The sequence below is a fragment of the Montipora foliosa genome, chromosome 6 (assembly GCF_036669935.1).
Source record: "Montipora foliosa isolate CH-2021 chromosome 6, ASM3666993v2, whole genome shotgun sequence".
Classification (NCBI taxonomy): Eukaryota; Metazoa; Cnidaria; class Anthozoa; order Scleractinia; family Acroporidae; genus Montipora; species Montipora foliosa.
In genome coordinates this window covers 73445415-73462914 of record NC_090874.1, presented here as the reverse complement: position 1 = coordinate 73462914, position 17500 = coordinate 73445415, and the positions used below count along the sequence as shown (strand labels likewise).

Genomic DNA, 17500 nt, shown 5'->3' with positions numbered 1-17500 from the left:
AATTGTTATGCTGTATAACCGAATATAGATTACTATAACATGCTTTCTTTCCAAGTGAATCTTAGACGCAAATTTACTTTTATTTTTGAAAAGGGAAGGGGGACATGTCAATCAAGGTTGATGGCAAAGTAACCAAAATTTAAGAAAATATTAGTCTACATAAAGTATTCAAAAAGTTGTTCTGCTGTCTGTCACTAATAACTTTTAGTAAATTTTCAGCTCCGACTATTGCATTTCTAGCTTTTTGATTGGCTAAAAAGCTCCGACTATGAGCCAATAGTCGAAGTTTTACGTCATATGGAAAATAGTGCGCCAAGATGCTCTTTCCGGACGCTTTGTAAAATTGTGGAAATAAAAATCGGCGGCAAAACCCGGTTTGAGAATTTACTAAAACAATTATTCCATTCGCCCTTGTCAGTGGATATGAAGTGATTATAACCAACTCGCGCTACGCGCTCGTTGGTTATTTTATCACTTCCTATCCAACTCGGGCTCATGGAATAATTGTTATATAGTGAAGGTAAAATTTGTTTATAAAAACAAAAGGGCCAAACATTTTTGTCAAAACAATTATGACGTTTCGAGCCTAGCCCTTGTCAGTGGATGATGCATTTGACATGATTTCATTCACTGAGTAGTGAAGGGCAAACCCTGAAGGATCTTGACTTTTAAAGAAAATATTTGGAAGTTTAGTCACAATGCAATTACTCGGTATAGCATTTATTCTTTATTTACTAAAGCTATCAGCAGGTAATGGATATTTGGAACTTGTTTTCATTAAAAAAGGTTTACCTAACATTCAGCGTCAAATTCAGTCTAACAATTACTGACATAGAATCCAAAGTTCAGTCAAATGAAATCTATTTAAATTTTTGTCTTAAATGATGTAGGCGGCTTTCCTTTCTTAAATTACCTTATTTGTTCTCTGAGTCCAATGTTCTCACAGACAAAGAGAATCTCGTCCTGTTTCAGGTCTGGATCACGGCGACGAAGTTCCTTAATTAATTCGACGGCTACAACTGTCTTTCCAGTTCCAGCGGGACCCTTTATCCACAGTTCTTTAAACCGGTCGATTTCTTGATATAACAGTTGGAACTGTTCCTTGGTCAGAAGATTGAAAAAGCTGACTCCCTGTTTGCTGGAAAGGGCAGAGGGTATTGCTGCTAGTACAATAACCAACGACTCAAGAATGTTGTTGACCTTTGCACGGTGCTCTTGAAGCTTATAATCCCCCGGGTATGGGCTGTCCGGACAAATCTGACAAATCTGACGAATCTGTCTTTCTGGTGCGTGGCAAGGGACAACGTGAGGCGTGACATAAAACTTCTCCTTACAGCCTCCCTGTATTACAAGAGCTTTCTTTAAAGCCTTGGCGGTAGTGAGGCTGTAAGAAACAAGGCTCTCGTCTACTCTGTCAGTGTCGCAAAGGGTAAGAAGACGCAGTCCTCCCAGCTCCCTGTTGAAAAGAAGTAGGTCACAGATGACACCATCCACTGAAAGGCTCTCCCCCTGAACGTCACTTTTGCTGCTTACACAGGCACGCCACGAAGGGGACCCCACAAGAAGTGCACGGCTGCGACCGGTTGAAGAGAACTCTTGAATCCGCTCGACGACTTCCTGTGCTCCCTTTGGAAGATTTTTTACAAAATCTTTGGGCGAGACTGGGCATCCCGCTTCAACTTGATACATATTGAGAGAAATAAAAGGAAAGACACTTGTTAGCATGGATAATTGTATTGTGTGTGGCTTAATTAAAAGCCAAGGAGCACACACCTTATTAAATGGCCGCCATTTTAGTATTCTTTTGTTTCCATTAAAATTGGCCCTTATGGCCTCGTTCAAGGTCAAAATATTCTTACATTTTGTTTGAAAGCGAGGCCATAGGGGCCAATTTGCATGGAAAAATGGCGGCCATTTTTGAACAAGGTGTATGCATAGTAGCGGTAGCTATTGTTATTCCCTTTTCGAAATGATGCAACTCAATGTACGGTACTTATTTATGTTCAGTTTAAACTGGACATCATGAAGTATCAGAGCTGCAATTAATTTCCCGGCTGACGCCGGTCAAATTGGCCGGTCAAACCTACTTTACCTCGGACATATCCCATTTTTGGCCGGACAAACATCGAGTACGTCTTATGGCTACAAAAGTGCCCCCTCTCCACTTCACATGATGTCTAAATATGAAACAAGTAAAATTTCCAAGCATTTATTGTACACGAGCATCGATCTCAATGCAGGAAAAGTGGAACGCATGGTACAGCAAAATCAGTAGATACATTTGTGCGTACTACTATTGCTTCAGTTCTACGTCTTATATACGGTTAGTCATGAAGTTGATGAAATTGACTGAGGCTTGCAATCTAGTTGATTTTCATCATAATACAAGCTAACTGATGTGCATTTACAGCAAGTAACACATGTAGAATCCACGTCCACTGATTTGACACAATTTGAGCTCGGAATTTTATGAATAAGGGTAAATCTTAAAATGTTTCACTGCTATATCTTATTAAAACGGACCGGGAAAATGATACTAACAGACAACTCTCTTTTTTCCAGTTAGAATACTAGAACGGCAGCCTAAGTTTGCTACTTTTCGTCAATTTCAAGTCTATACTACATGGGGAAAACATTACCTAATCGTTGCGAAGTATGACGTCCGTAAATCCTATCCTTATCTACATTACCATCACTGACAAGCTTCTTGGTAACCAAGCTTTTATTAGGGGCGTGCCGGAAGTGATGATTGATTTCTTCCCTTTGAGCCTTTTTCGTCTAAACTTACTGCATTTTCAGCATTTTTGCTTCAGTAAAGTTTGAGAAGAATTTTTCAAATATTTTATATAAACGACCCCCGCATCATGCGTGACACGTAACACAACGAATTCTGCGGTGAATCGTTTGAGATGAATCGCATATATAGGCCAGATGAAGTTTACAGGTCATATATGAATTTACTGCAAAAAGGGTTTGTTTCCCTGAAAAATAGAATGTTTAGTTATTCGCGGTATTTATAGCCATCTTCTAACTATGTTATAGCTGAAGTGATTCACACAGAAATGTCGACAAGAAGACAAATGAATGTAAACTTGCTTTCTTGTTATTGTGAAGACAACGGGTGCCATGGCCCTTGTACCGACACTGAGAGGTTTCGTTGTCCTTCTCACATCACGTTTACAAAACCCACACGGACTAATAATAAAGTAATTCACACCCGTGACCGGTAGACATCTGTAAGACCCGCTAATTTGCGGTGACGACTTGGTGAATGACAAAGCAAAAATGTGCAACGACAGCCGGAAATTTTATGACTACTTCGAATCATTTATTAAAAGTTCTTGGTCTGGTAGTTAAGTATCCGTCTTTTCCCCTCCTTTTTCACAAACGCCAATAATATTGAACCTTAAAATATTTAAAACTTGAAACTCTAATTTTTTTCCTTACCAGCGTAAACGACCGGACAAATTGTCCGACCATCTAAGGAATCTCTTTTTGAACGGACATTGTCCGTTGACCGGCCGTTATTTGCAGCCCTGAGTACGCACCAAAAGGGCTGCAACGTATCACCCTTTTTTGGGTCTGTTAACAGTCCCTCTAGTTTTTTATTTATTCTTTTTTTTTTTTTAACCTAAAATCTTTGGGTCATAACGTTCGATCGCCAAGACGAGTCTATTCCTGTTGGTGGCTTGGTGATCGAACGTGACGACGAAACAAGAATAGAGCAAAAAGGAAAAACAAAACAAAAAGTTAGGGAATGTTTACACTACTACATTTTTGTTTCAACTCCGTGCTAGGAATAAAACAAAGCAAATACATATCAACTCACAGTTCTCAAAACCGACGACTTTCTTTTACAATAGCAGTATTCACATTAGAGGACGGGAAACTCGTCAGACGGGTAACCCGTCTGACGAGTTTCCAGTCCTAGTGTGAATTCGCGATGAAAAAGTTGGGTGACTTACCGACATGAATTCACATTAGGACGAGGTTTTAGGCCGGGTTAAGATGCCGAGGTACTGGTGCGAGATGTGCGTGGTTACCTAGCCAGCAGTCTAATCGGCGCATTTTCTCCTAAAACTCGACCTGGAAACCCTTCCAAGTGTGAATTCGTGATGCATTTTGACGAGTTTCTCGTCCAGTCGGGAAACTCGTCTTTAAAAACTCGTCGACTCAGACGGACAAGTGGACGGGTAAATTTGGACGAGTTTCTCGTCTAAAACCCGTCCCGACCCAATTTCACACTAAGACGGGAAACTCGTCTCAGTCTGACGAGAAACCCGTCCAAGACGGGTTACTCGTCTCCAGTGTGAATTCGGCCAATGATGACTATTTAAGTTTATGTCTGTCAAATGATCTTCTGCATGATGTATTCTGCACAATCCTTTGACTTTGAGCCTCTGTACAAGCACCGACTTTTTAAAAGCTACATAACTTTACGTTTGGGGTATTGTGTCTACTAAAGTTACCTTTAAAGAAATTTTCTAAAATCCTCCCAACAGAACCTTTAACAGTCAACAGCAGTCCTTTGGAAAGCGAAAGAGAGTCCAGCTTGTTAGACAATTCTTGTACAGCTGTTAAAAGAAAACCAAACACTTTCAGGGTGAATTACAAAATATCTAATTAGGATATAAGAAAATATGGTGACCATATATTGTAAAAGCCTGTTTACACGGGCGATTTTTGTGGCGCAACTCAAGGCCGTTTCTGTCGCGCGGACGTTGCAACGAAGTTGCTGCGATTTTATCGCGATTTTAGTGTCAACTTTGTCCGTTCAAAACATTAACGAGTCTTTTTGGCAAACAAAAGTTGTACGCTTGCTAAAAAGTTAACATGTCGCTTAAATTCACCGTGTTTCGTTATTGCATCTCAAACAGCAGCGATAAGTTGCACTAAATAACACTAAAATCGCGCTTGTGTAAACAGGCTTTAAGAGGCCTTTTCTATTTACAGCTTACTCTGCAAAACTTGGATTTTCTAAAAAAATTCCTTTTAGAAAAGATACAGCTAGGGTTTTCAGAAATCTCATTTGTTTCTGTCATTCTGTGTGCTCTATTTTTTTACCTGTTCTTTCATGTTGCAGCATATCTTTCCCAGATAACATTCTTTTCTTCCACTCAACAAACTCCAAATGGGAAATTGATTGCTGTTTTCCATCATCCTCAAGTCTCAACTCATAGGACTTTGGTTTCTTCGTGAAAACACCTCCTTTTATTCCTGCAACATAGATTGCTATAACGAAACAATTTTCCTTGCCTGCGACTGGAAGGAATTTTATATCCCAGAAAACTTTTCTTTCACAAATGCAAGGCCATTTCATGTCTTCAATAAGGGACCTGATGCGACTTTCTATGTCTTCCCTACTGTTCTCCTTAGAGGTCATATCCTGTCCAAGAACGGTACAATCATTTCTCACTCCCACCAAAATGATTCCACCACTGCAATTGCCAAATGCTGAAATTTGATTGACAATTGTTTCCCGCTGAGTTCTGTTATTACCGTGTAACAACGGATTTTTTGAGGGGAACCATTTGAACTGTATTTGTTTGGACTCATGGAAGTCCAATTTCTGCTCGTAAGAAAAACTTTCTGGTAATGAAGGAAGTTCTTGTAGAGGAATTCTACGAAAATCCTTTCTCGTTCCCAATGGTCTATCCTGCAGCAACCTGACAGTTTCTTTAAATGAAGCTTCGGTCTTTTTTGCATCACCGGCCAAGAACAAGTTAAACTCCACAGTACAGCAATGACCTGGTGCCTTAACGAACAAAAGGATTACATCCTTCTCAACGACACGATCAAACACCTCAGCATACTCCGATGGTTTGATCATGGCATCCAGTTTGCTCTCAAGACTCTGCCAAAATGTATCCAACTGATCCAGTAGAGATTTCGAGTTATCGAAGTTAGCAATTTTCATGTGCACAACCCCACCACCAGAATTGAGAAGTGCACAAATCGCTTGAAGAACATCAAGGTTAACACTGCTTTTTTTTCCAATTTCAATTGTCCGATAAAGAATGTCTTCAGCAAGACTGCCATCAGTGTCAGGCCTAGGAACGGTAATCAAATAGGACATAAAATCAACTCTTCAATTAGGTTTTAATAAAAGATACTGTATGTTTGAAAAAATTAAGTTATTAAATTTTCATCTAAACATAATATTAAAAAGTAACCAAAGGTTTCAAAAAGGTTTGGTTCCCACTAGCAACACAAGGATTAAATTTAATCATCTCAATTCTTGTGGTCTGAGAATCATGATTAATTATCAAGTAATCAAAAAGTAGTATCATGCACCTAACCCTAACCCTAACCCTAAAAGAAGACTGACATTTATCTCCTCCCTAGACGTGCTTCACTAGACTCAAAGATAAGAGAATTTCAGTATAAGGTTTTAAATAGAATCCTTTATGTAAATAAAGCCCTCTAAAAAATAGGAATAGCCAGTTCACCTTTGTGTACTTTTTGTCAAATATCAGAGGAATCCCTCGAGCATCTATTTATACATTGTCCAATTTCAAGTGCTTTTTGGCTTTCTGTAGTTGAATGATTGAAAAATTACTTTTCGACAATCCAGTGTTTGACAGATGTGAGTATAATGTTTGGGCTCTTTGGAAAAGAAACGCAACTGATTAACCATATTATATTACTAGGTAAACAAGTTATTTTCCAATGCAGACTTCTTAAAGTGAATCCTTCTCTTTCACTTCTAAAAACAAAAGTAAAAATTGCTTGTCAAGTGGAGCGTGTCATAGCTGAGAAAAATGATATTGTAGATAGTCATAATGAGAAATGGAAAGCGATCCTCCATCACATTCAAGACCTCTAGACGTATCGTGTATATCATTATTGTTAGTGATTGTTATTTTATTGTTATTATTGTTATTGTGTGTGTAATTATTATATTGTAATATTATATATGTAATGAACGTCTGGTGATCAGGAAAAGTTTGGCTCCCAACAGAGACCCCACGAACCCCCAGTGTGGGCTAAGGAGCTTTTTCAACAGCAAGCTGAAATAGTACAGAAGCTAAAGAATAATTTATTCCTCAAGGGAGGCAAGGTAGGAATGAAAGTGAAGAATCTGGACAGGGCCAGAGAATGTTTTAAGTGTGGTAGCCTGACTCATTTTATTCGTGACTGTCCACATCAAGAAAGTCCCGACCAGGGAAACGGGAGATGGGCGGGGCACAGCCAGAAGTGACCCCGCCCGAGAATGCGAAGAAAGCATTTTTGCCTTGTGATGTCAATGGTGTCAAGTCCCAAGCACTATTAGACAGGGCTGCAGAAGCAAGAATTATCAGTGAGGACCTACATGTACATGTATACAATCACTCTAGTTGATTGGTATAGATTTTCTAATAGATCACAAATGTATTCTAAACTTTGGCACTAACACTGTCTACAGTAAGAGAGGACCCAACAAAATGGTTTTTGGACGCCTTGATAAAGTGTACAGGACCACTGTGGCTGAAACCGTCAAATTATCTCCAAACATGGTCGCAGACATACCTTGTCAGGTCCTGGTGGTGGATGGCTTAAACGAATGTATGTGGGTAATAGAACCAGTGGACAAGTTTTCAGAAAGATATTCTGCTGGGGCCTTTTAGATGGCAGTAAGAGTGAAAGAAGGTTGAATCCAAGTGTAGGTGTTCAATTACCTTAACAAGTCCCTCAAACTTTACAGATGCAGCAGCATAGGGGACCTCTACCCATTAGCCAGTTAGGAAGAATCACAGGAGGAAACCATTGGGGGTGTGTGCTACAAGGTGGTACCCCCTGCGGCTCCAAAGGAAGATGTCGCGGTTGGATTGGAAGCTTACAATGTAGTGCAGTTTTGTGAAGGATGCTGATGTCCACAGTTAATCAGTGGAAGAGATATTCCCTATCAGCAGTGATTTGGTCCTGGAAAAGGAAAACCTTGGGCATTGTGAGGTGTTGTCCACTTATGCTGACTGCATATCAAAGAGCCACGGGATTTAGACACTGCAGAGGGCATACAACATACCATCGACACCAGCTCTGCCCAGCAAATGGAGGTACCACCTCAAAGAGTCCCCTTTCACAAAAGGCAGGAAATGCACAACCAAGTGGATGAAATGCTTGAAGCAGAGATTGTAGAACCGTACAATTCCCCTTGGTCCTTTCTGGAGGTTTTAGTAGCAAAACCAGATGGCTCTCAACGTTTCTGTGTAGACTACTGAGCTCTTAACTCGGTAAACAAGTGACACTTGTACCTGCTTCCTTGGTGTGATGACATATTGGAGAGTTTATCTGGGGCACAGTGGTTTTCTCATCTCGACCTCCTTAGGGGATATTGGCAAATTGACCTGGCAGAGGAAGATCAAGAAAAGACTGTGTTTGCAACTCTGGATGACCAATTCAGCAAACTCAGTTTTGGCCTTACGAATGCACCTGCATGTTTTATGACGGCTATGCACCGTATTTTCAAGGGATTACGCTGGTCAGACTAGGGGTGGTGTTGTCTCAGGTTCAAAGTGGAAGGAATGTGTTATAGCATGCATGGCAATGCAGATGGACTGCCCCGCCTTCTCTGGGACGAGGGCGCTTCGGAGAAGATAGAGAGAGACACCACCCTGATTCAGTCTGTGAATATGGGACCTTTTTCAATGGAAAGTATACATGCAGCCCAAAACCGAGATCCTGTCTTGTTGCAAGTTGTGCAGTGGCTTGAAACTGGTGTCAGACCCGCTAGAGGTGACGTGGAAGGAGGGGGGCACAAAGTGCTATCAAACTGGTCATAATGGGGAAGGCTGATTTTCAGGCATGGTCTGGTGTTTAGATGTTGGGAACATGAAGTGACAGGCCAAGAGATTTATCATCAAATCTGCTTGCCCAAGAGTGTCATGTCACAAGTGTTGTGTACCTTGCACAACAATCCTTCGGTTGGCCACCTTGGCGTCTTAGACTCTAGAGAAAGTGCGGAGGAGATGTTATTGACATGGCATGAGGTAAGAGGTCGAAATGCATGTTAGAAGGTGTGTTCCATGTGCTGAAGTCAACGACCCTTCCAAGCTGCCAAGGGCAGCCCTCATAAACATTAAGGCAGGGCACCCCTACAAAGGATCGCAATAGATGTTGAAGGACCCACACCAAGATCTACTTCTGAACATGAGTGGTTGCTGGTGGTCTCTGATCATTGCTCAAGCCTTTCCAGTGAGAAACACCTGAGCAGTCACACTGGCAAAGAAGATGATGTATGAATAAATATATTGTTTCAGGAGTTTCAAGGGTTTGCATCCTGATCAGGGAGCCAATGTGGATGGAGCTGTGTTCAAAGGACTATGCAATTTAATTGACGCAGTGAAGACAAGGACAGCACCGTACCGTCCCCCCCAAGGAGATGGGCAGGTAGAGAGACTGAACAAATCACTAGCGAAGATTCTTAGTAAGCTGATTTCTGATCAACACCGGGACTGGGAAGACTTTGTACCAAAAGCAGTTTTTTGCTTATAACACTAGCGTGCATGAGTTGACTTATTTACCCCTTACCACTTAATGTTAGGCAGGGAAGCTACATGTATCTTGCCAGTGGATGCTCTTCTTCGGGTCGAGACAACACCTTCCCAAGGGTCGGCACAGACACACCCCAATTATGTTGTTGAGCAGAAGTAGCAATTGGAGGAGACAGAGCAAATTGTGAGAGAGAACCTCAAGCGAGCACAGAAGTTCCAGAAAGCTATTATGACACCATGCACCATGGTCAGCAGTTCTGTGTAGGAGACTGGGTGTGGTATAGAAACCAAACCAGGACGAGACAGAAGAAATTCCTCAAGCCGTGGTGTGGTCCTTGGAAAGTGCTGAAAGCTCTATCTGATGTTACCTATCGCATTGAGAAGGAGAGGTGGAAGGCAGAAAAACGTCGTTAGAGGAAGGTGGTCCACTTAAAAATTGAATTATCTGAAACTATGATTTTCATGTACATGTATGTTAGAACAGTTGTTCCAACTTGGCCCTTGAACTTTGTAGGAACATTTGCATGCTAAAGTTGAAAATTCTCACTCATACCTCTGACCTTATGTGGGAGGGGGTATTGTAGAGTGGGGCCTGAGCCCGAGTTGGGTCGGTCATACACAGTTTAGACTCCTGTTACTTGTGTTAGTTTTCAAAAGTGAATCAAACATTGGCTGTATCACTGCTTGTCCTGTTTGTGTTACAATAATTGCAATAGTGGTATCATAAAAAAAATGCAAAAGGAAAAAGGTTCAAAAAATGAAAAAAGGCCACTTAGGAATTAATCATATCAAAGTTTTCATTTTTCATACCTTGATCTTCTCTTGTTCTTAGATATTAAAAATTCTTAAAGTAATTATTCAAGTCAGTATACAATAGCAACACATTATCTGCCAAGAATATTGATCTTTAGGCAACCACGACAGCTGGTCACTTATGAGAATGGGATCTCGTAAGCGACCAAAATAATAAACAATAGAGGATGGTGGCTTAGAAAAGCTTTCACCAAAAGTCTCTGAGATTTGTAAATTGTTAATGATGGTACAGAAGATAACTGTCGGTAACTTCTCTACTCTCATTCACATAGAACAGAACAGAACAGAATGGAACACCTTTATTTTGACATGATAATAATAAAAGCTGACAAGCTTGTGGGGTCGTGTGTACATGTAAATAATTATTAAGAATCAAAAAAATCTATTTACTAACTAACATCAAATATGTACAATATTTACAGTGAATGCAATTAAATATAAATAAAATCATCATTTTGGTACCGAACAACTGAAGCTGAAACTATGATACGTTTAAAGTCTCTGAAAAAAGATTTTGTCTACAATCGATTGTACAGCTCATTCTGGTTTCTGTGTAAGAATCCAGGCTCATTTACACAAATGGTGTTCCGCAGAATTGCACCTCTATAAGCAAGGGAGTCCTTCGTATCTAGTTTTAGACCTTTGTACCAGCAGTGAATCGTCTCCCCTTAAGGCATAGCCGTCGGAACATCTAGAGTAGATATCCTTGGATAGTAATTCTGGCAGGATCTCATTGTGTGCTTTATATCAAGGCTTTAAAATATCCACCTTGTAAATTGAGAACAGAGTAGGCCAGTGGTCGCCCTCCTGCACGTCACATGACGCCATATCCTTAGGCAAGTTGAAGATGATTCTAGCTGCTGTACAGAGTAAACGTTCTGTAAGTCAACCCAGTTGAAGGTTCGCAGCTTACGCATCTAAGCCTTCTAAAGCTCTGTGATCTACTTCTTCATGTGGTCATTTTTCAAACCCAGAAAAGCAGATGTACAATGAGAGAATAAGATACCATTTTAGCCGTGAGTTTCGATGATCTGCCAAAATGATTCTTACAAAAAATTCCTAGCCAAAACATTCAAAGCCACCCCCCTTGAAGAGCGAGGCTAACCTAAGCATCCTATGTACACCTGTAGAGAACACTATCTCAGGTCAATTTTTCTGGAAGACAGTCAGCAGTTAAACTAAAAGCCAAAACCACAGAGAATTCTACCACTTCTCACAACATACAACCCAGCAGTGTCAAGTAACACTGACGCACTACTGGAGTTTTATTGAAAACCAACCATTGCTGGCAAACATATTCAAGAAGCCTCCTTTTATGTCATACAAGAGGAGTAAATCACTCAAGCACATGCTCGTTATACTAAAGCAAAACTATTAAATTATTAGTAGTAGTATTATTAAAACTGTGAATTGAAGGTTTCTAATTATCTGTAACCACAAATCCACAAAAGGGAGACCGTGCAGGTCTGTCAAATTATTTCAAATTCTCAGTGCAGTGGGTTGTGTTTTTATTAATAAAGTGTTGACATACATAGATTAAAGACTCTAAGTGGTTGCTTACAAGAGCAGTCAGTGTAAAACGCAGACTGCAGACTGCAGACCGGGGGAAAAAATGCAGACTGAGCTTATAATTATAATGTAACTGTTGAAAAAGCCCAAATCCCTTAGCAATGCTAACGATGGCCATCCAGAGGGAGCACAATAAACGAGTGTCGTACTTTCACAAAAAGTCCGAAACCCAGCTACAGACAAAAGATTCAGTGTTGCATCATGCTTTCCTGTCAGCATATTGCATGGTTAGCCAGAGAAGAAATTGCTAATCGCAAGTTCACATCTTTTTTGGAACTAGAGGAGATTCTTTCTCAGGGTTCACAATGAGAATTGTTTTTGCTGCTGGACCAAGCTTTGAAGGATGAAATAGTAAAGAAGGTAAAGAAAGCAAACAGCTACGGCCTGATGGTGGATGAAGCCACCAATATCTCCACGGTAGAGCAGCTGATATCTTTTATACAGTTTGCTAACCCAGAGACAGGTGTACCAGAGGTCCATTTCCTGTCCATTCAGGATGTCCCGGAAAACTCAACATCAGTGAATGCAGAGACCATTGTGAAACTAATCAGAGAAGAATTGTAAAAAGATGGTTTGGATATCAACAAGCTTAGCAGTCTAGCCAGTGATGGGGCAAGTGTCATGACAGGCTCTTGCAATGGGGTGGCAGCCAAGCTGAGGGAAACAGTCCCAACTCTCATTAGCATCCACTGTATCTGCCATCACCTCGCCCTTGCTTGCAATGATGCAAATGACAGCCTGACCCCAATACTGCAAGTAGAAACTGTCCTTCGGCAGGAGTTTCTTTGAAAACTCCGCAGCAACGTCAGAAGTTTACGTGCAAATTTCCTCTGAGATGAAGGAACTTGAAAGCATGTATGAAAAGAGCAAAGAAAAACTGGCAACCGGCAACGGTACAGAAAGCCTGCAGAAAAAGATAGTCTGTAGAGTGTATGTTGAAAGTTGACAGCCCTTCAGACCTTGCGATGGTACCAGAACAAGGACTCTAACCGTACAGCTATAGGCCTCCTTAAGAAGTTGAAGAAACCTCATTTCATTAGTGTTCTGTATAATTATCTTAAAAAGTGTTCTGCCTGTGCTCTCAACTCTTAGTAAGGTGTCTCCAAAGGGCTCCATATCATTTTCTCGTCTATTTTTCCTGCCATCAAAGCATCTAAAGATTCGCTTAACAGGCTTGTTCAAGAAAACATCACTGTCAAGAGTTCCGAAAGGAGACAACAACTGGAAAACTTGCTTGCCCAGAGTTCAGTGAAGACAAGATTAAAGCAACAGAGGCAAAGATGCACGACCTATGCTCCCAATATGTGACAGCCTTGACAGACAATATAGACCAACGCTTCCAGCACTCTTTGCCAGTCATTTCATCCTTCCCTATCTTCGATCCACTTTCCGTGCCTAGTTTGTAGGATATGAACAAAACGATATCCAAACTCTTGCAAATCACTCTTTTAGTGGAATTGAGAACAGAAGCAAACGCCTTAAACTGGAAGCTGAATGGAACAACTTTAAGTATGAGCTGTCTGACTGGAGTAAGGACCAGCAGGCTATTCCTTTGCCTTCTACAACTTCCACAGAATGGGCCCTACAGAGATTCCTACGGCACAAAGAATCCTACCGTAGAAGTTGTCTCTTGCTGTTACAAGTCGCAGAAATCTGCCTCTTCAAATGCATGGCCGGAAAGGAGGGCCAGTGCCCTAAAGCGCCTAAAAACACACCTTAGAAATTCCCTGAAGAAAGAGATGCTCGAAAGTCTGCTTCATATTTCCATAAATGGGCGGCCCCCAGTAAAAGAATCTGAAGCTGTGATTAACAAGGCAGTGGCATTATGGAAGGAAAAGAAGCAAAGAAGAAAACTGCCACGGCCTTCTCATCTTCAGCAATATGAAAGGGCTACATTGTATGCCAAATGCACAAGAAGAGCAGGAAGTAACCTGAGTATCAGGCGTTTCCAAGAAGGAATAGGAAAGGAAAGCCTGAAACAGAGTCTTTCAATTAAACCTTCCTCCCCCATCACAGCACATTACGCGTCTCTGAAAAACTAGCCAATCAAAATCACTTCCGGTAGGCACTTGACAAATGTCAAAGAGCCGTCGGCTGGAATTGTGTAAATAAACTTTTCACCGATAAATGCGCAAAGGTTTGCGTAGTTGGTCTTGACAGTCTACCCACAGTTGTGCTGCTATGGTGCCACTGTTCTTGAGATTACATACAAAGAGTTTTCTTTTAAACGGAAAGCCAGTCATAGTTATTGGTCTTGATCACCAACGCCTTCTGTGCAAAGAACTGTTATAATTAATCGTTTCAAGTTTTTTACAGAGTTAAATTAATACAACAAATATTTTACGGCTGTTTCTGTTGGAGAAATATCGCAGGAAGTGTCAACTGCTTCCCTACAATCTGCTGAGGAAGATAAGCATCGAATTCTAGAACATCATCATCGATCTCCCACTGGAATTACTCCGACGGCGTCAAAAGGACAGCTACAGTTCTGCTTCAAAAATGTCAAGCACCAAAGCCCCGACCCTCAACGAAAAGGTCTCTATTTGGAGAAAACCCTGCCGTCGAATATTCAGTTGTCCCATGAAGAAATAAACCATTTCTGAACATTGCAACGGACGTTTTTTTGACACCAATTGTGAAGGAAAGTCTGGGAAAATACCATCAAAACAAACAAGTACTAGTACTGACGTTATCGGCGCTTTTAAATAAATATAATTTGTGGCTCCCTAGATCAAACTGACGTTTAGAGAATTAACACTTTTCTAATGGCAGGATGCTGCAAAAGCAAGGTAATGGATCCCATCCAAACATGATTCGAGCACAGCCTCAATCTTGACAAAGAAATTACTGTTTGGAAAGGTCAGATGGAAAAAAAAATGTAAACATTATAAGTGAGACTTGTGAGTGAAGTGATCGCATCCCAAAACGGATCCTCCGAAGAAAGTGACTTGATGGACTTGAGTTCCGTTGACTTCTCCCTCAAAACTGTGGAAAAATGTAAGCATTTCGATGCAGAAACCTACGAATTACATGTATGCACTGAGCCGCTTAATTCCTTCTACCTGTGATATAACAGATCTCTTCAATGCTTTGAAATTGTTGAAAAAGGAGAAGCTGTCTTTGTACAGGTTAAAAAATTGAAAAAAAACGTTTCGTGAATTTTATGAGTGGTGTATTTTCCAGTAAAACACTCCTGTCTGTGTAATAAGTGAGGCTCTTTCCATACCCAGTTGGCAGAATTCAGAGGACATCCTTTCATTTAACAAAAATGCTTTTAAGACAGAGTTGCTGTTCTTGTTTAATCCTTGGAAAGAACTCAAGCGCCCCTTCTGAGCGCATTGTTGAATTTCGCCGATCAAATAGCCGCTGTTCTTCGCTGTTCATGATTCTTCATTTCCGGTTTGTGTGACGTAAGAGTCTTCTGTGTGTTATCCAATCAGAGAAACATCCAGATTCTGGATGTTCGACGCAGGCCAATGAATAGATTTATGTCGGACCTACCTTTCCTTCTTTCCCTGATCCCCTACCCCGCAGGAAGGGCTGATACTCAGGTTAAGAGGGAAGTGAAGGAAGGAGAAGGAGGAGCCAGCGGCATACAAGAAGAAGAAATACAAGAAATTGCTAAGTTCTAACCAAGGGGAACTTAATGAGATCGAATCTTCCACCCTAGGGCAGGAAGAGGAAGTTGAACAACTTGCAAAGGAACTTGATCTCTCATTCTCGTCAGAAGACAGTGCATTTGAATATGATATGCAGGGTTGTATATAAGAGCCGGCAGCCGGCGAAGTTCGCCGGCTTCTCTGTCAGGTTTCGCCGGCTACTTTCATTGTTTGAAGAGTCAAGTCATGTAGAGGAGATGATGTTTATGAGGTCTAAACTACTTGGGCTCAATACAAATAAAAATTTGCAGTGCCTATCTTTTCTGAAAACACATAAAAGACTTCTGACTCAAGGGCAGTTTAAAAACGTTATGCTTGAGACTTTCGTTTTGAAAAAATCTTGCTGCGGTGGCGGGAAAGTAGGAACAATATGATTTGTTGTCCGCCATATTGGATTTCGATATCTTTAAACAGCCACCGATTGTATCTTACCGGAAGGAAAAATCACTCAAGGACGTTTTAGTCCGCGCAAAACTTCCTTTAATCACGCCGCAATCATCAAAAAACTTGTAAACAAAGAAACACTTTCAAAGGGTTTGTTCTCAATCCAGAAGGAAATTTACATATGATGTTCTGCTAGCAACACGCTCAGCCTGCGTTCACGCATCTCTTACCACAACTCAAGTGAGGAACAAAACTAGCCCCTGATCATTCACTAACCGCTCCATCGTTTTCACTTCGAACCTTTCAGTTGATTATTTATAGCGAACGTAGAAGCTGAGGACTCGTAGACTTTATTTAAACACTTGAACGTAACGCTCCTTGGAGTTAAATCCTATTTGTCCGCATAAGTGCTCGTCCTCTCGAGGGCATCTCTACGCTTCAACATGACAACGGATCTTTATCCAACGTCACTCTTGATCAACTCTCACTGCTTTACGGAACTCCTAAACTCTTCGGAAAAAAAACTACATCACTCTTAAACCGCTCGAGTGATTTTCAATTTTCGAAATTACTACAACCAAGTTCCGCAAGCATATTTTCCCGCTAATTACACAATGGAACGAATGTGTGTCATCTTCACACCTAAAAAGGATCGAAACATCCTTTACGCCATTGGCCAATTAGTATCCTCCAATCAGCTTCTTAATTTAACAACCAATCAGAAGCCTTTGCTGGTCTAGTCCTTCAAAGTATGTGCCATGTTTACAAGTTGTCAAGTGGCAATATTTGCCAGGCTCGTTAGCTCCAGCAAAACCACCAAAAAGATACAAAAAATATCACTCAACTTTTTGTTTATAGGGTTGTATTATTGATATGTTGCTTCGTCTTTCTTTGAGTAACATGGTTTTCATAGTATAATTGCAGCTGGATTCAGCCCTCTAATGTTTGAGTTGCATGGCCCAAAATGCCAGGAAAGGCATTTTCCGGCATTCAGAACGGTTGTAATAAACATAGAATATGGTTAATATAGTCTTAATTTTGATTGTTCGTAAGGCCCAAATACTGTCTGGAAAACATTGAAAATAGCATTTCCAAGCATCTAAATTTCAAATTTTCTGGGGGGCCTGCCCCCAGACCCCCCTAGGAAGCTCGCGCCTTCGGCGCAGTGGGGAAGTCTACTTCAAAACTTATTGACAGCACTGATTGGGCTTTCTAGGGTTTTCATCTTTCCTTTTCGCATTTCCTATGACAACATTATTGAAATTAGGTGTATATGTGATTGCCAAAATATTGCTATTTACCTTTGAGTAGAATCAGGGCTACTTTCATCAACATCCATTTCATCACTGTCATCATCAAGAACACCAGTTGGGAGAACATTTTCCAAACTGCATAAAATAAGCAAACCAGAAAAAAAAAGTTTCATTCTTGTAATAGAGCAAATTTCAGTTGTGTCAAATGTAATCCAGGATTGAATTGTTTTAGATTCACTATGCTAGGGGATTGGTCTAGAAGCCACATAATGTTTTGACCTTTCAAGTGTCAGAAAAAAAAAAAAGTTTCATTCTTGTAATAGAGCAAATTTCAGTTGTGTCAAATGTA

At 40.7% G+C, this 17500-nt stretch overlaps 1 protein-coding gene across 5 annotated transcripts in view; it reads right to left on the bottom strand.

The window, feature by feature from the left end:
- Positions 1 to 17500, bottom strand: part of LOC138008397 (schlafen family member 13-like) — a 32086-nt gene that overhangs the window by 1711 nt on the left and 12875 nt on the right. For all 5 annotated transcript variants that reach the window (XM_068855722.1, XM_068855721.1, XM_068855725.1 and 2 more), the window contains 4 exons: positions 17200 to 17286; positions 5065 to 6050; positions 4470 to 4574; positions 914 to 1679 (listed from right to left, as the gene is read on the bottom strand). In XM_068855722.1, the coding sequence (XP_068711823.1) occupies positions 914 to 1679; positions 4470 to 4574; positions 5065 to 6050; positions 17200 to 17286 (1944 nt within the window). The remainder of the gene's footprint in view (positions 1 to 913; positions 1680 to 4469; positions 4575 to 5064; positions 6051 to 17199; positions 17287 to 17500) is intronic.